A 17,343-nucleotide genomic window follows, 5' to 3' on the forward strand; every position below is an offset into this window, starting at 1 on the left:
AGAGTCGAACGGGTTGTGGTCATTGGCTCGAGAGACAATTGATATTGGGAGCTAAGATGCAAGGAGAATCGATACCTTTTGCCCCGTGAAGATCGAGGAAGTTGAGAACCCGCTACACTGGTGACAAATCAAGGGTCTGCGATCCGCACCTCACGACGTCGTCCAACGAGATCAAGACTCGTTGATTCGCCGATCTCATTATGATTCACGTCTGTGCCCTATGTGATAGAGAGCTGAGCCCCGGAGGCGCACTGAAACGGATTAGCTTTGGTTGTCGAACTCTGCCGGAATCTTCGTGGCCTTTCCGCGTGGATCTCCTCATGGGGACGAGAGGAGTATAAGGCTCGAAAATGGAAAAATCATGGAAATGGAAAGTCAATAGATTAAGGCGAACCAAAAAAAAAAAAAAAAAAAAAAAAAAAAAAAAAAAAAAGACGCCGTTGATGGAAGCGTGACCGTGACGTCTGAGACCAGCTGCGGAACAGGCGCCGAATGTTGGACAAGAGATAATATGAGACTCGAAAAAGGAACAGCAAAAACAACCGAATAAAGAAGAAAGAAAATAAACGTGAAAAAGAAAATACAATCCAGGAAAAAGCGGGGGCGCGGAACGATCAATGTGTATGTCATTGTCAGAAATCGACTCCGGTTTCCTGGTTGAGGAGGACGCAGCAGCCCCGAAAGTGTGCGAGTCAGGGAGGAGCTTCCCTGGTGATACATCTTCATCGATGTGCTTTCTCCATCCTTTCAATTCCCAGACTGCGTCTGAGCGCCACAGATGGCGTTGTTCTTCTGTTCCACCCCCTCTCGACACTGCTATTTTCGCGCATCCCCTCCTCTCCTCGCCTCGTTCAGCGTCTGCATCGAACATATAAGAACATGCAGCGGCATCTCGCTACAGGACCAAATCCTGTTGAGACTTCCAGAGCCCTTGGATTTCTTGAAGTCTTTTGTTTTTGTTTCTTCCGATGGCATTTGCTGTCCTCTGCGATCATCTCCCCTTGATCTAGACAGTCTGAGCCTCCTACTTTATCATTGTTGCTGTTCTTTATTTTTGGCCTTCATCGAGATACAATCCGTTCTTGTTCACTCGGCGGCATAACTACATATACTTGCGCCATCTTCCTGCACACGCCTGTAGAACGTTCAGTCTATACGGCCCTGAACTCTGTCGGAGTTGTACCCTTGACCCCGTTGCAGACACTCGGAACACATCCACGCAATGTCGATAGAAGGGATGGTCCTGATGGCGGATGACCACCCTCAGCGCTGCTCGCTCCCGTGAGTTTCTCGAATGTTCCCAACTTAGGCGTGACTGATATCAAGATAGCGGTGTCCGCTCAATTTCATCTGCTACGTCAAGTACAGCAGATCTGACTGAGGACCGGCGGCTACCTCCACTTCCACGCATCGAACCCCTACCGCGGGACCCATTCAATCCATTTGCACAGAGGATTTTTGCACCTAGCCCACCAAACACGCATGACTCCTTCCCTATCAAAGCCCCACGGCCACCAGCCGAGCATTCTGTTGCACCTCCGTCTCCTGCAACATCTGCAGACTCCTGGCTAGATCCCACGCCGTCACGGAAGACACCCGAGTGGTCCCCAAAGCTTTCTGCGGATGAACTCTTGAAGTTCATTGCCCCCAACCCAGACCACATCACCCGAAAGCGGCCGTTACAGCAACTATGCGGCCGAAAGCGCAAGGGGAGCATGGCCTCTGTCGACATGGACGACCAGAGGGAGAAGCACCGTATTGCGGAGGGCAATCGACGAAAGAACCTGAGCCAACTGCACCGGGACTTGGATGAACGGCTTCACGATTGCTTTCTAGAACAGGCAGGGTGGAACCCGTCGAAAAGCTTACCTGAATCTAAGGAACATATTGTGCAAGGCGCGATATTCCTGATTGACTTCATGCGGTTGATCATTATCGAGTTAATTTGTCGAGAGAATGAATTACCCGATCATCTGCAAGAGAAGATGCAGCCTCAAATTCGTTGCATGCAGCTCCAGCAGCTGATATCCGGTCTCCAACAGCAGAACCAGCTGGCGCAGCAGCAGATTAACTCACTGAGGCAGGAAAACCAGGCTCTGGAGGAACGCAACCAAAGTCTTGAATACCAGTTAAGCACTGAGCACATGCTCCGCTCTCCAAAGAGCGAGCAACCGAGTCCTCAGGAGGTTATCTCACTGTCAAACAAGAAACCGAAGGCTATCCTCCCTGGTCTACGCGTCTTCTGCGGTGAGATTGCTGGTGGGAGTCCGGATTCCTCTTGTCTGGACGCGCCATCTACTGCGACATCCCAGTCCTTTGGTCATGTATTTCTCAGCCAAACGCCTCCGACAACGGGCCCATCATCCCCAGTTTTTCCCCAAGCCAGCTACTCTATGACAAACTTACGAACCCAATCTCTCATCCAATCACCATAGACTCGAACGGATATGGCGCTCTCCGGACCTTTTTGAACATTATGACGACTATTCCTTGTGTTTTTCTCTGATTTCTCCAGCGCCAGGGTTTTCTATGTTCACAATTCTTCGAGGTTATCCGGTTATTACCTCGCTGTTTCTTCTGACAGAAGGCTCGACCCACACATCACAAAGGTGTTTCTGCAATAGGGCGGCCGTCTGATTTTTGGGATCTCTTTTACTATCCTGTATAATATGTTTCGCTTTCCAGAACCTGACACGGCATGAGATTTGTCTGCCAGTATGTGTTCGACATTGGGATATCTCGAATACTGGTGAGGGTGTGCTCGGAGAGAAGCTTCCTTGTCACCCAAACATGCATTCCAGGACTTATTTCGGTGTTTTCACTGTTGCCTTTCTTTTGTTTGTCTGTGCGTTTGTGGCGATACTTTTCAGGGGCGGCATTTGAATCAATGGATGTATCTGTTCAATACATAGCAACAGTGCTGATTATATACCGGTCAAAGCACTCTTGAGATAGACTATTATGGTGTGAGGTATCTTGGTTGACCTAAGAGCCCAACGGCAAGAGCCATGAGGTTGCCATGGGATGATTAAATCAAGGCAGATAGGCTCTGCCTATATTGCTGCTTGGTCAGTAATGGGCTCATGTGCTCTCCTCTGCCGTTGTCTTTGTTCACTCGATCCAGCTTGTTGCACTCATCTGGTGAGACCCCTGGGTCGAAACTCACGGCCTGAGGCTGAAAAACCCCTCTCGACGCCCCATACCAGCCGATACACGCCTGGCAGGAGTGATTAGGCGGGGTCGACGTAATTTTCATTGAAATTTCGGCGCCAGACACGAGTCATGATAATTTCGAGGTGACAGTTTCGAAGTACCATCCATGCTCCCAACCATGTCAAACTTGGGCGAAACAGTTGGTGACATTTCCAACGTTGGTGTGTACTCTAGATGCTTCGAGTTTCCATAAGAATTTCTTGAATTATGTTTGTAGCTAACTATCGCATGGACATTGAAGAAAGCTATAAAAAGCAAAGATGGGCCAATCCCCAAACGGAGGCTAGTCTGGACTCGCGGGAGGCGGATTTATCTCGCCCAATTCAGATTGCCTCCAGGTGTCAAACATCCAACTGACGACCCCCTTCTTCGTTGCTATCACCTCCATCACCCTTCTTTCTCCTCCATCTAAGCCTACAACGACGAGCTTCTCGACCTTACATTTCTTGTCTTCTATCTATTCGAGCCTCCTGGTTCTTTTCACTCGTTTGGTTTGTCGCTTTCTCTCGGTCGGTGCTGCGGCCTCCGCCCCGAATCTTTTTTTTTGCCCTTCTTCCCTGATCTTCCTCTCCAGATCCGATTGCATCTTCGAGATTGCATCGTCTTCTGCTATATCTTGGTCCCATCTTATTCCACACCCTGGAATCAGTGGATTCTTCCCCCTGACTTTCAAATTGTCACTGCCGAGTCATTCCTGTTACGGCCCCCTATCCTTTACCACGTCAAGGGCGAGACGTGTTCAGACAAGCGTGACACCACTGTTCCGGGGATCATCGCGCCTTGTTCGCATCCCACCGCGTGATATCTCGGAATAACATTTGTTTTCCATTTGTCCGGTTTCCGCCTCCCCATTTCCTCTCGCACACAAGGATGCTACTTCCAAAGGGTGGTGTAACGTGGAAGTCTGCACGAGCTAGGTTGCCACCATGGCGGGCTATCCTAGTTTTAGTGACAAGGACTCGTTTCTTAATATCTCTTGCCATCACAGGTTTAATCGTTTTATTATGGCGTGGAATCAGCAGTTCTGCCTCTGAAATGCAAAAGTGAGTTCGCTGGATCATTCTCAATTCATGGTGCTTCACAAACCCACAATATCCTCACATCCCGGCCTAACTGACCGCGTGCAACTGCTAGTTTCTATTGCTACGGGCCTCCTAAACCACCGATGGATATGAGTCTTAATGAAATGGCAGAATGGACCGCCCACGCTCAGACCCCAGTCCTCTTCAATTATCACGAACCTTACGAAGTGAATACCGATTCCATCACCAGCATTGACCTCAACCCCATCAAGTCTACATCGCAGGCCGTGCAGAACTCCGAGCGTGTACTCATCCTCACCCCACTCAGGGATGCTTCCTTCCATCTAAACAAATATTTCGACCTTATTTACAAATTGAGCTACCCGCACGAACTCATAGATTTGGCTTTTCTCGTCGGTGATTGCAAAGATGATACCCTGGCAGTCCTTACCTCTGAACTGCAGCGCATACAGGACCAGGGCGACAAAGTCGCTTTCCGTAGCGCAACAATCATTCAGAAGGACTTCGGCTCCGCCTTTGAGATGAATGTAGAAGACAGACATTCATTTCTCGCCCAAGGACCTCGGCGTAAGGCTATTGGCAGGGCGCGGAACTACTTGCTTTACTCCGCTCTGAAGCCTGACCATTCTTGGGTATACTGGCGTGATGTCGATATCTTTGACAGCCCTGATACAATTCTGGAGGATTTTATCGCTCACGACAGGGATATTCTTGTTCCGAGTATGCTTTCTCTGCTGTCTTCGTTTCGCATTGAGGGTCGCCACTAATTATTTTTTAGACATTTGGTTCCACCGCTACAAGGATGGTGTAGATGTCGAGGGCCGCTGTATGTATTCACGGTTCTCAAGCCTTTATATCGACTAACGGGATGCTACAGTCGACTATAATTCTTGGATCGAATCCGACAAGGGACGAAGACTTCGCGCGACCTTGGACCCTGACACTATTTTGGCCGAGGGCTACGATGAGTACGACACTGGACGGAAATACCTCGCTGGTATGGGTGACTGGAGGAATAACAAGGACGAGGAAGTGGAACTCGACGGTATTGGTGGCGTTAACATCGTCGTTAAAGCGGACGTCCATCGCTCAGGTATTTATCAGGCATTCAAAAACCCCTGTCTGCGATCGTATGTGTGCTGATTTTCCCTATAGGAGTCAATTTCCCTGCCTATGCTTTTGAAAACCAGGCTGAAACCGAAGGGTTTGCCCGAATGGCCAAGCGTGCTGGATACCAGGTCATTGGATTGCCGAACTATGTCGTCTGGCACATTGATACTGATGAGAAGCCGGGTAACCTTCGGGACCGCAAAGCGTACTAGCCGACGTGCTTGAGTTAAATCTGGGCATCTCAATCAGCAGGAAAGGCTCATTGAATTATAAACACATTGTAGGTTGTCGCATTTATGCCCGCTGCATTGCGGCCTGCTCACAACAGAACCCTTGCTGTGTCCTACGCAAATCTCCTTATTAATCGTTATATTCGCGGGTCTTGGGCTCGGTGTGCTCGGCTCCGGTAATTAGCCTTCTTTACGTTGTGTTATAGGGTCAGGTCTGTTTTTGTTTGTTGGCGCTCGGGTTAGTGTGTTCAGCGGTCTTGGAGGCTCATAGAGTTGAACGCGATCGAGCTCTGTTTCTGAGCTTTTCTTGTTTGTCAGCGAGGCACCATTCGAATGATTGAGTCATATCATGCCGAGCTCATCCCGATCCTCTCCTTTCCGGCCCCTGTGCGACCATTCGCTCTGCGCCTTATGCTGTTGACTACGGTGCGGGTTCCAGGTGGCCCTCTCCGATGATTCAGCCCAGTCAGCCTACATGGAGTGTTTGTCAGGCGGTTTCATAGGAGTGAGCAAAGGGCAGGATCTTGAATGGCACTTGGCTCTTTCTTTCTATTGTACATACGGACAAAAGCTATCTGTAGCCAACTGACGTTCAAGTACGGAGCTATGAATTTTGTAAGTCGTGGAAACCGGTTATCATCGGGGTCTGTCTGCAAACCGTGCGAAAGGAACACAGCAACCTTGGAACTTGAAAGCTTTCTTGAACCCCCCTCCAATCGGCAATTCTCGACCGTCATATCTCCCGCCGATGGAGCTCGGAGCAAAACCTGCCACCCCAAGTTCTCCCCATCCCAATGCATCTTCCCCACCATGCTGACCACACCCCGCCTCATAAAATCAACAGCGACCAGAGGTTTCTCCCTCTTACAGTGCCGGGTCCAGACACATAAAACGATCAAAGGTTCTCTTCCGGCTGCCCACACAGCCCCATTTCACTCCTCACTGCCACGCCTCTTCCGCGGTACCCCAGCAACAATGGCGAAGGAATTCCTCTGCATCATCCCTGATAAGCCCGGAGCACAAGCGAGGAGGCTCGAGGTTCGGCCGTATGTGTCCCCTCCCTGGACCGCCTATTTTGGGGGGCCCGATTGTTGGCGCGAGTTGAGAGGAATTGCGAAGGGAGGGGGAGAGATTGTAGCTAGGTAGCCAGGCTAATTGAGACGTTCCCGCACAGGACACACCTTGAAAATGTGAACCCGCTGGTTGCGGCTGGGAAGATCGTTCTTGGTGGTGCGTTTCCCCTTCTCCCCTCCCACCCTTAACTTCTCCTCGTGTTCTCTTTCCCCCCTGGATGCTGTGGACTGACTGGTCCCGTGGTTTTGTGTGATCAGGGGCCATGCTTGAGGCACACCCGGCAGACGGCGAAATGCCGTCGTTCAAGGGGAGCACACTGATCTGCGTTGTTGAGTCAGAGGAGGAAGCTTGGAATATTATAAAGAACGATATCTATACGAAGTCGGACGTATGGGATGTGGACTCTGCCCAGGTTATTCCGGTATGTCCTGTTACTAACGCGCCGCGCTCTCCTTGTATGTCGGGCATGTAAGGGGGATTGCTGACCGTTTCTTGGTGACGTGTAGTTCAAGTCTGCGGTTAGGGTTGCGGCGTAGGTTTACTTTGCACTTGATTGCGTTGTATTGCACTGTATTGCGCTGCTTTGCGTTGCATGTCATGTCATGGATGATAGACAGGTGGTTGTGATATACACTTGACATTATCCACTTACGGACATGACTCTATATGAATACATATGTACATCCGAAGCGTAGCACTCTGCATGGAATACTTTTTACAGTTTGGCCTTGGCCTTGAGCATGGTCTCGGCTACCTTGCGGCGTTGAATCTTGCCCGTAGCCGTCTTGGGGATTTGCGGGACGATCCAGACCTATATCCAATTCGCGTCAGTAAGATGCTTTATCTTGGGGCGACTGAAGAACTAAATTACCTGTTTCGGAGTCTTGAATTTGGCAAGCTTCCCCTCGACCCATGACTTTAGCTCGTCTTCGGTGGCATGTTGGCCGCTTTTCAGGACTACTGCTGCTCCGATGTCTTCGCCATAATGGCCCTCGTCAGGGATAGCGAAGCAGACCACTTCGCTGACCTTGGGGTTATGCAAAAGCGTGTTATCGAGCTCGATGGGGCTGATCTTCTCCCCTCCCTTGTTGATGAGTTCCTTGATACGGCCGGTGATGATCACATAGCCGTCTGGGTCTTTCTTGCCCTGGTCGCCAGTGCGGAAGAAGCCGTCCTTGGTGAATGAGGACTTATTGGCAGCCGGGTTGTTTAGGTATCCCTTTGTGACATTCTCTCCTCTCACGCAGATCTCTGCCTCTGCACCTTGGGGGACTTCGTTTCCGGCCTGATCAAGGATCTTGATTTCAACTCCTTGACCGATTCCAACGCTTCCTGGTTGTCGCTTTGCCGGGGGAAGAGGGTTGCTTGTCATTTGATGGGCTGCCTCCGTCATAGCGTATGCTTCGAGCACGGGAGCGTTGAATTCTTTCTCCAGGTCCTGGAACGTCTTTGGTGATAGGGGGGAGGAGCAGGAGCGGATGAAGCGAATTTGAGGGATAGGGTTAGGTAACGAAGTTTTGAGTAAGATTTGGTGGATCGTAGGCACAGCGGAGTACCAGTTTGCTTGAAACGTGACAAAATCTGACCAGAACACATGTGCGGAGAACCTAGTGGGCACAATGACGGAGCCTCCGGACGCAAGGGGAGCTAAGAAGCCCGCTAGAAGCCCGTGAACATGGAACAGCGGCATCACAAGGTACGTTCGATCGTCTGGAGTGAGATTGTAGGTCGCCTTGATATTTCCTGGGAGAGATTAGATGCGATACTCTCCAACATATCTTAATGGGGCGACATACTCATGGTCGTTGTTAGATTCTTGTGTGTGAGAGGAACCTGGCACTTTGTTAGTATCACATAGATCAGAATTGCGGGGGAAGAAAGCGTACAGCCTTGGGCCTGCCAGTGGTTCCACTAGTATGTAATACAAGAGCGATATCGTCTGGTTGGGCGTTCTGAACTCCGACGTTCCCTTTCCCTGCTAGCTTGCCCAATTCCTTCACATCGAGAATAACCTCGGTTCCGTTCCAGTAGCATTCAGCAATGGCTGCTTGGTACTTCCTGCCCGCCCGAACAGCGGGGCCATCTTGGGCATATGAGCCTTGGGGAATAAGAACTAGAGTCGAGCTGAGATCATCGATATAGAACTCAAACTCGTCCTGCTTATAAGCAGGGTTCAGGGGAGCAGCAATTGCGCGCTGCCAGGAAGCGGCCAGAAAGCCGACGATGAATTCATACGAGTTCGCAAGTGCCAGATTCACAGCTGCCCCTTGTCCGATGCCCAGCTTAGCCAGCTTAGCTCGGAAGTCGGAGATGTGGGAGTGCAGCTGTCGGTAGGTTATCGATAGAGCTGGATTCTGGGGGACGATGACGGCGACGTCTGGGCCATCGGATGAGAAGGATTGAGCCAATGTAGCCATTGTGTCACAAATTATGAAGAGTTACGGGCCAATGTATGAATACAGAATTGACGAAAGGATTAATCAAAGGAGAGACAAGTGGACAGGGGTCTGTCGCTCATTCTCCGCACGCCTGGGTCACAATGCTTGTTCGCGTCACTGATCGGCCCGATTGCCGAGCCTCTCCGACCCCATTCCGAGCCAATTACGTAATGTTTCATACAAATGCTGCAACTAAAGCAAACAGAGCAAACACGCTGCCGCACCTTCCAAATGTAGAACATTCAGTTCAACGGAGGTGCATCCTTCACCTTGAATCGTGAAAAACCAATTCTCACCTTTTACTTTGCTGATACCTTAATCTACTTTGCATAATTATTATTGCAGTATGGCCTCGGACTCGACGCCCAACAAGGGCAGTGGCATGTTGTCACTCTATGCCAATCTACTTGACCCATCCGCTGGCAATTCCACGCCTGGTACAATCTCTCGCGCGCCGGTTGTATTCAAGCAAGCTGCCGAGGGCGAAGCTGGGTCAGACGATACCTACACGAAGAAGCAGCTCAATAACTGTATGCTCTATTACCCCTTTGAAGTTCCTGGCTTCTTGCTGCACTCTGGTCTCGGTTACTCATGCCAATTGTTGCGCGATACAGCGCTCAGGTTCCAGCCGACAAAACGGCCACAGTTAGCAAGCCAAAAGGTCAAACCGAAGCCGAGCCTACCAAAGACAGCCCCGAATGCTCCTAATTCTCCTCCCGCGAAGACAACACTTGCAGACTGGGCAGCTACCGAGGAGGACGATGTGAACGGATTCTACGCCGGACCTAAGAGGCAGCGTGGTGGTCGCAAGAAGCGCAAGAAGAATCGGAAGGCGCAAGAATTCATACAAAATTGGGATGACATATATGACCCGTCTAGGCCGAATATCTACGAAGAATACAAACACAGCGACGAGCAAATATCGGAGGTTCGAGAATGGAAGGACCGATTGTACGCACACCGTATGGCAAGGTCACCAAGCAGAGATTCGTACAGTGGCGATGACTATGCGCCACCGATGAATAGTGAGTTGATGCAATTCTTTGAGAGCCACGACGCTGGCACTAACGCTACATTTAGGGCAATTTGCTCCTCCAAGTAATTTCGCTCCACCCCCCAGCCTCAGTGATGTTCCGCCGGCAGCTTCCGTCTCTACTGAGAACGTTGCTTCCGGAGAGGAAGCGTCCGCTCGACGGGCTCTGATGAACGTAAAAGCGGCTCATTCACCCGTCCCCAGCTATTCACCCCCTCCACCTGAAGAGCCCGCTGTCATCGTTCCAGATGACCCTACAGGTGAGGATGCGTACTTACGGCGTCTGCAAATGTCCGCGCAGCCTCCTCCCCCTACTGAGCCCAGAGCCCCGCCTTCATCGGCTCCGCCTAGAGCCCCTGAGGACATCCAGGCGTCATCTTCAACTATCTCTCGTGCGCCTGTTCGATATACCCTTCCCCCACCTCCCGAGGATATCCCCGCCTCAGAAGCGGAACTCGAAGAAGTGCTCTCCAAGGAGCAGCCAGCGGAAACCGGAGCTGAAGAGGGTGGGCAGCGATCACTTCGGCCTGGCCAGAAAGGGTTCGCGGAGCGACTCTTGGCCAAATATGGATGGACCAAAGGCTCTGGTTTGGGTGCTACGGGCTCTGGTATCGCCAAGCCACTGCAAGTCCAGGTCGAAAAGCGGAAGAAGAGACCGGACTCAGAGGGTGGTGGGTTTATCACGCCCGCAGGTCGCGGCAAGATTATCGGTGGTGCGAGGAAGGAGCAAGATGCGGGAAAATTTGGCCCAATGAGCGAGGTTATCATCCTGAAAGGGATGCTAGACGGTATGGACGTGGATGCGGAATTGGCAGGAAATGGGGGAGGCGGCTTGATGCAGGAAATAGGCGAAGAATGCTCTGAAAAGGTAATGAACTTCGCCTTTTCCTTGCTCTCTCCGATACCTAACGTGATATAGTATGGCCATGTCGAGCGTGTCTATATTTCTCGTGATTCAGGACCCCCCGTGCCGGTTTTCGTGAAGTTCACCCACCAATTATCTGCTCTTCGGGTAAGGGTCCCTTAACTTGTTCGAAGCTGTAAATGCCGTGCCCGTTTTACTACGGATGCTGATTCCGCAGGCTGTGAACGCTCTCGAAGGTCGCATATTCAACGGGAATAAGATTACCGCCCGCTTTTTCGACGCTCATACTTTCGAGCAAGGCATATACGAGGATTGATCTCTCGAAGTGCTGTGGTCAATTGCAACCAGAGCCAGAGTACCACCGCCTAGTCTTGCATGCTTTTAAGTATAGCACGTTCGGCAAGAGCCACCCCGAGACGAATAATGAATGAGCCAACTAAATGGCTGCCTTGTCGCACACAGGTCGGATTCTTGGCCTATAATGTCGTTCAGAAGGTAATCCTGTCAAATAGCTCCGTTTCATCGATGGAATCGTTACTACGCGTATCTGAGGAACAGGGCTCGTCGCTTTCCATTAAACTCTCCTCTTCGAACACCTCAACGATAGGAGAGACGGTATATGATTGGCGCTTCACCGAAGATCCCACAAGGGGGTTCGTTTCTGCTGTGCACGAGCGGCAGGCTCCGAGCATAGGAATCGACCATGATTCTTCAATGCTGCAGTCGTAGTTGCAATAAAGGGCGGCCTCGCAGCAGATGCGGACAGTGGATGCCTGGTCGGTATGGAGGCAGAGAGCATGATACCAGGAGATACTGTGGCACATACTGCTTTTATATTCGCGTTATTCGAGAAGATGACGCTCGGTATTCGGAGAACATCCGTTGATGCACAGTGATGGATAGTTTTACGAGGTGAGAAGAGAGGTGAGCAGGCGGCTTTATATAGCCAGTTTTGAGCATTTTGGAGAGTAACCAAAAATAGCTGTGAGGATGGATGAAGAAAATGTGTGGTTGCTGTCCATCTTCAAAGGATCACTGGGTGCAGCACTGGAATGTACATGTCTGATGTGAGACTACTGCCTTTGTGCCAACGGCTCTTTCTCCACAGCCATTAACCAGCCTCTGGGGCTTTTTACAACAGATGCATACCCAGATTCCCAGATGCATGGATAATATAGCTCAAAGAATATCATCGAAATTAGCAGAAAACGAGAGACCTTAGGTATACTGGGCTGGTCCACAGGGACGCATGGATGTCGCCCACGTGATCAAGCGAAGATAATTGGTCGCCGCGAAGCACTTCCAGATCATTCACGTTGAAGTGCGGGTTCACCTCAGGCCTCTTTTGACGAAAGCCTTCACTGCTCCTTCCTCAAGCCCTGGCCGACTGCAGACAACACTCGCGTCATCTTCGATCTTACTTCTCTCTTGGTCGGCCACTGTCTTCCTTAACCCAACGCAACCATTTCCTGCCCAACCTTCCCTTCCTTTTACCTCCGATTATCTTTCTGTTGTCCGCAAAAAGGATCCTCAGCGTCGCAGTCTAACCTTCCTTTCCGCAAGTAAACATGTCACTATGCTTGAGTCGCCTAACTGAGGAGAGGTACGTCACAGAATTTACTTGTGCATCCTCACCTGCACCCAGCGATTTTCGAGTTTTAACCCCGCACTGAGCTAATAAAACCTTCTACTGTGTGCAGGAAACAATGGCGTCGAGATCACCCGTTTGGATTCTACGCAAAGCCTCATAGGACTCCTCAGGGCGTGCTTGACTTGAAGCGCTGGGAGTGTGGTATTCCTGGCAAATCCCAAACGCTGTGGGAGGGTGGGCTGTTCAAGCTCGATGTCATTTTTCCGGATGGTGAGTTGCGGTCTATCTCTCCCACTGGAGCGCAACTGATCAATTGACATTTTCTACGCTTCTTCTCTACAGAGTACCCGACAAAACCTCCGAAGTGTATGTCCTTCTCTCCTTTTTACAAAAGTACAAACTGCGGGTTGCGCTGGCACTGGGTTTGATACTACCTATCCTGTGTTATATGTTACCTCGCCCTATTTCTTCTACGCTAGCATTTCTTGTCCACTTTTATCATCTGGACCGACGTTAATGCTCCTCTGAATAGGCAAATTTGTCCCTCCTCTCTTTCACCCCAATGTCTACCCTTCTGGTACCGTTTGTCTCTCAATTCTTAACGAAGACGAAGCGTGGAAACCGGCAATCACGATTAAGCAGATTCTTCTTGGTATACAGGACTTGTTGAACGACCCCAATCCGGAGTCTCCGGCTCAAGCCGAAGCATACAATCTGTATAAGAGGGACAGACCTGCCTACGAGAAGCGTGTTCGACAGGTTGTGAAGGAGAATCCAGCATTATAGTCTCTCGCCGGGTGTGAAGAAACGCATTGATTTATTCGGTGTCTAGTCTTGTTGCAGTTCCATGTTTCACCTCCGTTTCCATTTTCGCCTCACCGATTTGCTGGCGGATATGGCGGATCTACAAACACATTCCACGTGGGGTTCGAAGGTAACTGGAGGACATGGTCACTAAACTTCCATCTCTGCGCCAGCGTCTCTTTTTCTCTGGACGGGAAGCGGAGTCGGGGGATGGTCACGAGCGTCCTGCTTCGACTCCGCATTTCACAATTATTGGCTATTCGCATAGGCCTGGCGGTTTCCCATTATTTCTGTTTCATATTTCTATTGTTTTTTAAGCGAGGATGGCGTCGAATTGGCAAGACAGTGAGGTTATGGCTGGCGTTTTTCCTTGCCTTTTTCTCTGAGGAGTTTTCTTTCGGGTGCCCATCGGAACATCCGCATGTGCCGCGGACATTTCGCGCTGTTTGCGCCTTTAACTCTGACCCGAATGGAAGATCTTCTACCCGTACGGACTCGGTGAGGGAAATGGCAGGAGAAGGAAAGGACATGGTATGGGGGCCCATGGTCATGAGCGCAACTGTTTCTGTCTCCCAGCATCCAAGGGGATTTTCGGCGGCTACCGAGGCCAGCCACCTGGGCATGGTTTGGAGGGAGCATCGACCAATCCCACGAAGCAAAAGGATCGCCTTACCCCATGCGTGCACGCAGCTAGATCTGCACAAGCAAGCCTAGAAAGAAGCACTGCATCATAGCTTCGCAGCTGGAAACTCCGTAGTAAAACATCCTCGTAAGTCAGTTTAGTTCCTTAGATAGGTGGGATTGAGTTTGTGGGTGCCGGCCAATGAGCGTGTGGGCAATGGAGCGGTTATCTTATCGGTAGCGTGAAGAGGGGGGTTTCTTGGACTGCGACAGGCCTGACTCACGCTCCCAGAATTTTTGGTGGCCGAAATCGCCCCTCGATTTCCGCCCCGCCAATGCTGCTGGGGCTTTAGGTATTTCATTGACGTTTAAAAATTCCCCTGTCCCCCTCTCTCTGGACCCTCTTCAACTTGGTTGATTCACACTTGTCTTTTGGAACATCTTCCTCTCCGGGGCTGTCCGTTTCCTTCAGAGCGTCGTTCAATTGCTCGCGACAATGTGTGGGATCTTTGCGTGTCATCAGTATGTCTCGTGGATTTTTTTTTGCCCTTTCCGGCTTCTTGCCCTCCGCGGCACACATTCCCCAGCGCCTTCAATGCTAACAATGCTGCGACAGCCACCCTGATGTGAGGGCTTTTAAGCCTACGGCGCTGCGCATGGCGAAGGCGTAAGTCTGATCATATATTTTGTTAGCGCGTGGATTTGCGATTGACCGTCAGCAGCGTGCGCCATCGTGGACCGGACTGGAGTGAGTCATGGCCATTGATCTTCTTTCTTGCAAGGAAATAAGGGAATTGACACAGTGTAACAGGCGGAAACTTCGTCGCTGAGAAGACTAGTCAGTATCCTGTCAACGAGAGCGCAGTCCGTTCTGGAATTCAATGCTGACTGGATTTGCAGTCCTTTGCCACGAGCGTCTCTGCATTGTCGGTGTCGGTATGTAACAAAGCCAACCCAATTGCATCCGAACCGGACGAGGCCCCCTTGTTACCTCCCTGCCTCTCCGCCTTCCGACTCGACTCCTCGCTAAGAATGGTCTCTGTTTCAAGACTCCGGCGCGCAACCGCTCGTGAACGACGATGGTTCCCTCGCTTTGGCTGTCAACGGCGAGATCTATAACCACCGCATTCTGAGGAAGACCCTGGATGTGGAATACAACTACAAGACACATTCGGACTGTGAAGTCATCATCCCGCTGGTATGTGCGGGCGGTATACTTACGCAACGTGATATTGCTGTGGTATGAGCGAGGCTGATATGGCTCTAGTATATGAAATATGGTCTCGATGCTCCCAAGCACCTGGACGGCATGTTCGCCTGGGTTTTGTTCGACAAGGAGCAGGACAGGGTTATTGCAGCACGTGATCCCATCGGAATCTGCAGTTTCTATATTGGCTGGTCCTCGCAGACTCCTGGGGCCGTTTACTTCGCCTCTGAATTGAAGAGCTTGCATCCTGTTTGCGATAAAGTCGAGTCCTTCCTGCCGGGCCATGTTTTCGACTCCAAGACCGGTAAATTCACACGGTATTTCGAGCCCAAATGGTGGGACCCGACCAACATCCCTTCCACTCCAATTGACTACCAGGCTATTCGTGAATCCCTCACGAAATCTGTGCGCAAGCGTCTGATGGCGGAGGTCCCGTACGGTGTTCTGCTCTCTGGCGGTCTCGACTCTAGCTTGGTTGCTTCCATTGCCCAGCGGGAGACTCAGCGCGCGCAAAGGGACCACCCCGACGGAGCCACGAGCGAGGCCAACGGTCAACTTGTTGGTATCGATGACTCTAATGAGCTTTCCACAGTCAACTCGTTCCAGCAGCTGCAGTCATTCTCCATCGGCCTCCCTGGCGCTCCAGACACTGAGGCTGCTATGGAAGTTGCCAAATTCCTGGGAACTAAGCACCACGCCCTGACCTTTACCATTGAAGATGGCCTCAACGCTCTCTCAGACGTCATCTACCACCTAGAGACATATGACGTGACCACCATCCGTGCCTCGACTCCTATGTATCTGCTCAGCCGCAAGATCAAGGGCCTGGGGGTCAAGATGGTTCTGAGTGGTGAGGGAAGTGACGAGATTTTCGGTGGCTACCTCTACTTCCATGCCGCACCAAACAAGGAGGAGTTCCACAAGGAGACAGTAAGGCGTGTGAAGAACCTGCATTTAGCAGACTGCCTTCGAGCCAACAAGTCAACATCGGCCTGGGGTCTAGAAGCTCGTGTCCCTTTCCTGGACAAGGCTTTCCTTGAGACATGTATGGCAGTTGATCCGAAGGAGAAGTTGATCACGAAGGACCGTATTGAGAAGTACATTCTGCGGAAGGCGTTCGACACCACCGACGAACCTGATGTTGAGCCATACCTCCCTGAGAAAATCCTTTGGCGCCAGAAGGAACAGTTTAGCGACGGTGTTGGTTATAGCTGGATTGATGGCCTGAAGGATCATGCGGAACTTCACGTCACTGACGAGATGATGAAGAATCCCAAGCCCGAGTGGGGCGACGATATTCCTGACACCAAGGAAGCGTACGTCTGCCCTCCCGGTTCGCCTGCAGCAGGCGTAGGAAGCTAATTTCGTAACAGCTACTGGTACCGCACAATGTTCGACGAGCTCTTCCCCTCGTATTGTGCATCGACAGTCTCACGCTGGGTCCCTACGTGGTCGAAGCAGACCGACCCGAGTGGAAGGTACGTCCGTTTAGACACACGAATCCCAGTTTATCGACTAACTTGCATACTTTTTTTCCAGAGCCATTTCTACTCACAACGCCAAGTACGATGATGCCGAATAGATGTTTGGATAGCGAGAATCTGCAAAATATTCTGTTGGATTTTTTTTTCTTCCGAGGTATAGAAGCATGCATAGATCTTTTATCCCGAGATATTCATTATTAGGGGCGCAAAGCGAGTTTTCGTCTAACTGATGCGAGTGGGATCTATCGGCGTCACCAGCGTCCAATTTGCGTTTTGTTCGAGTCTTTGCATACTCACTGGGGCAACAAAACAAGAATGGGAGTCGACCATGGTATCATTGTAATTACCCAAAATTGAGTTTCGATCTCTGCTGTAAATGCCCTGCTGCTCAGGCTAGTTTATGTTGATGTATCTTGTTCGATTGTTTCGCTGATCTTGGAGCCCGTCGGATCATGGCTGATGATCTCAACCGCGCGCAGCCACTTGTATAACCTATCTCGGAGTAATTATATTCGAGACAAAGAACAAAAGTACGAGCGATAAGAAGAGGATCAGTCTGGAGCCAGCGTCAGGAAGAAGAGAAGTGAAGGTCCCCGGGGGTGCCCCAGGCATTTAAGGCACCGATCAGTG

At 50.8% G+C, this 17,343-nt stretch overlaps 8 protein-coding genes across 8 annotated transcripts; 7 read left to right on the top strand and 1 right to left on the bottom strand.

Moving 5' to 3' along the window:
• The first annotated feature begins 1,047 nt into the window (after nt 1-1,047).
• On the top strand, nt 1,048-2,567 carry BJX67DRAFT_68709 (putative HLH DNA binding domain protein). Its single transcript, XM_071035306.1, has 2 exons — nt 1,048-1,281; nt 1,331-2,567. Exons 1-2 carry the CDS (start codon nt 1,223-1,225, stop codon nt 2,433-2,435), a joined length of 1,164 nt encoding a protein of 387 aa, XP_070886860.1. The 5' UTR covers nt 1,048-1,222; the 3' UTR covers nt 2,436-2,567.
• Nucleotides 2,567-2,989, top strand: BJX67DRAFT_68904 (uncharacterized protein). The gene has a single exon (XM_071035308.1). It carries the CDS (start codon nt 2,699-2,701, stop codon nt 2,948-2,950), a length of 252 nt encoding a protein of 83 aa, XP_070886861.1. The 5' UTR covers nt 2,567-2,698; the 3' UTR covers nt 2,951-2,989.
• A 721-nt stretch (nt 2,990-3,710) lies between these two features.
• On the top strand, nt 3,711-5,851 carry BJX67DRAFT_68783 (ANP1/MMN9/VAN1 family protein). The gene is made up of 5 exons (XM_071035307.1): nt 3,711-4,256; nt 4,348-4,976; nt 5,035-5,082; nt 5,134-5,349; nt 5,412-5,851. Exons 1-5 carry the CDS (start codon nt 4,084-4,086, stop codon nt 5,576-5,578), a joined length of 1,233 nt encoding a protein of 410 aa, XP_070886862.1. The 5' UTR covers nt 3,711-4,083; the 3' UTR covers nt 5,579-5,851.
• A 720-nt stretch (nt 5,852-6,571) lies between these two features.
• Nucleotides 6,572-7,206, top strand: BJX67DRAFT_380441 (uncharacterized protein; the record flags this gene model as incomplete). Its single annotated transcript, XM_071032792.1, has 4 exons — nt 6,572-6,642; nt 6,771-6,826; nt 6,928-7,091; nt 7,177-7,206. The coding sequence occupies 4 exons, from the start codon at nt 6,572-6,574 to the stop codon at nt 7,204-7,206; spliced, it is 321 nt and encodes a 106-aa protein (XP_070886863.1).
• A 179-nt stretch (nt 7,207-7,385) lies between these two features.
• Nucleotides 7,386-9,087, bottom strand: BJX67DRAFT_371609 (acyl--CoA ligase; the record flags this gene model as incomplete). The annotated part of the gene is made up of 4 exons (XM_071031111.1): nt 7,386-7,481; nt 7,542-8,413; nt 8,467-8,503; nt 8,557-9,087. 4 exons carry the CDS (start codon nt 9,085-9,087, stop codon nt 7,386-7,388), a joined length of 1,536 nt encoding a protein of 511 aa, XP_070886864.1.
• A 290-nt stretch (nt 9,088-9,377) lies between these two features.
• BJX67DRAFT_68953 (putative G-patch DNA repair protein (Drt111)) lies at nt 9,378-11,480 on the top strand. The gene is made up of 5 exons (XM_071035309.1): nt 9,378-9,638; nt 9,723-10,133; nt 10,189-11,009; nt 11,061-11,153; nt 11,224-11,480. Exons 1-5 carry the CDS (start codon nt 9,455-9,457, stop codon nt 11,320-11,322), a joined length of 1,608 nt encoding a protein of 535 aa, XP_070886865.1. The 5' UTR covers nt 9,378-9,454; the 3' UTR covers nt 11,323-11,480.
• An 849-nt stretch (nt 11,481-12,329) lies between these two features.
• On the top strand, nt 12,330-13,497 carry BJX67DRAFT_68969 (E2 SUMO-conjugating protein UBC9). The gene is made up of 4 exons (XM_071035310.1): nt 12,330-12,609; nt 12,707-12,867; nt 12,940-12,963; nt 13,130-13,497. Exons 1-4 carry the CDS (start codon nt 12,575-12,577, stop codon nt 13,381-13,383), a joined length of 474 nt encoding a protein of 157 aa, XP_070886866.1. The 5' UTR covers nt 12,330-12,574; the 3' UTR covers nt 13,384-13,497.
• An 804-nt stretch (nt 13,498-14,301) lies between these two features.
• BJX67DRAFT_351500 (asparagine synthetase B) lies at nt 14,302-17,323 on the top strand. The gene is made up of 9 exons (XM_071028914.1): nt 14,302-14,544; nt 14,639-14,689; nt 14,745-14,770; nt 14,834-14,860; nt 14,923-14,958; nt 15,072-15,220; nt 15,290-16,545; nt 16,603-16,707; nt 16,769-17,323. The coding sequence occupies exons 1-9, from the start codon at nt 14,519-14,521 to the stop codon at nt 16,809-16,811; spliced, it is 1,719 nt and encodes a 572-aa protein (XP_070886867.1). The 5' UTR covers nt 14,302-14,518; the 3' UTR covers nt 16,812-17,323.
• Nucleotides 17,324-17,343: the final 20 nt, after the last annotated feature.

Source organism: Aspergillus lucknowensis (genome assembly GCF_044049455.1).
Source record: "Aspergillus lucknowensis strain CBS 449.75 chromosome Unknown BJX67scaffold_16, whole genome shotgun sequence".
NCBI lineage: Eukaryota > Fungi > Ascomycota > Eurotiomycetes > Eurotiales > Aspergillaceae > Aspergillus > Aspergillus lucknowensis.

Excerpts from the sequence above, each read along its gene's own strand:
- BJX67DRAFT_68783 (XM_071035307.1), top strand. The coding sequence starts at position 4,084 with ATGCTACTTCCAAAGGGTGGTGTAACGTGGAAGTCTGCACGAGCTAGG. Across the intron at positions 4,977-5,034 it reads CAGGGATATTCTTGTTCCGA|ACATTTGGTTCCACCGCTAC; the intron begins GTATGCTTTCTC and ends ATTATTTTTTAG. Across the intron at positions 5,350-5,411 it reads AGCGGACGTCCATCGCTCAG|GAGTCAATTTCCCTGCCTAT; the intron begins GTATTTATCAGG and ends TTTTCCCTATAG.
- BJX67DRAFT_68953 (XM_071035309.1), top strand. The coding sequence starts at position 9,455 with ATGGCCTCGGACTCGACGCCCAACAAGGGCAGTGGCATGTTGTCACTC. Across the intron at positions 9,639-9,722 it reads GAAGAAGCAGCTCAATAACT|CGCTCAGGTTCCAGCCGACA; the intron begins GTATGCTCTATT and ends TGCGCGATACAG. Across the intron at positions 11,154-11,223 it reads ACCAATTATCTGCTCTTCGG|GCTGTGAACGCTCTCGAAGG; the intron begins GTAAGGGTCCCT and ends CTGATTCCGCAG.
- BJX67DRAFT_68969 (XM_071035310.1), top strand. The coding sequence starts at position 12,575 with ATGTCACTATGCTTGAGTCGCCTAACTGAGGAGAG. Across the intron at positions 12,610-12,706 it reads AGTCGCCTAACTGAGGAGAG|GAAACAATGGCGTCGAGATC; the intron begins GTACGTCACAGA and ends TACTGTGTGCAG. Across the intron at positions 12,964-13,129 it reads CCCGACAAAACCTCCGAAGT|GCAAATTTGTCCCTCCTCTC; the intron begins GTATGTCCTTCT and ends TCCTCTGAATAG.
- BJX67DRAFT_351500 (XM_071028914.1), top strand. The coding sequence starts at position 14,519 with ATGTGTGGGATCTTTGCGTGTCATCA. Across the intron at positions 14,959-15,071 it reads TCTCTGCATTGTCGGTGTCG|ACTCCGGCGCGCAACCGCTC; the intron begins GTATGTAACAAA and ends CTCTGTTTCAAG. Across the intron at positions 15,221-15,289 it reads GTGAAGTCATCATCCCGCTG|TATATGAAATATGGTCTCGA; the intron begins GTATGTGCGGGC and ends ATATGGCTCTAG.
- BJX67DRAFT_68709 (XM_071035306.1), top strand. The coding sequence starts at position 1,223 with ATGTCGATAGAAGGGATGGTCCTGATGGCGGATGACCACCCTCAGCGC. Across the intron at positions 1,282-1,330 it reads CCTCAGCGCTGCTCGCTCCC|CGGTGTCCGCTCAATTTCAT; the intron begins GTGAGTTTCTCG and ends ATATCAAGATAG.
- BJX67DRAFT_68904 (XM_071035308.1), top strand. The coding sequence starts at position 2,699 with ATGAGATTTGTCTGCCAGTATGTGTTCGACATTGGGATATCTCGAATA.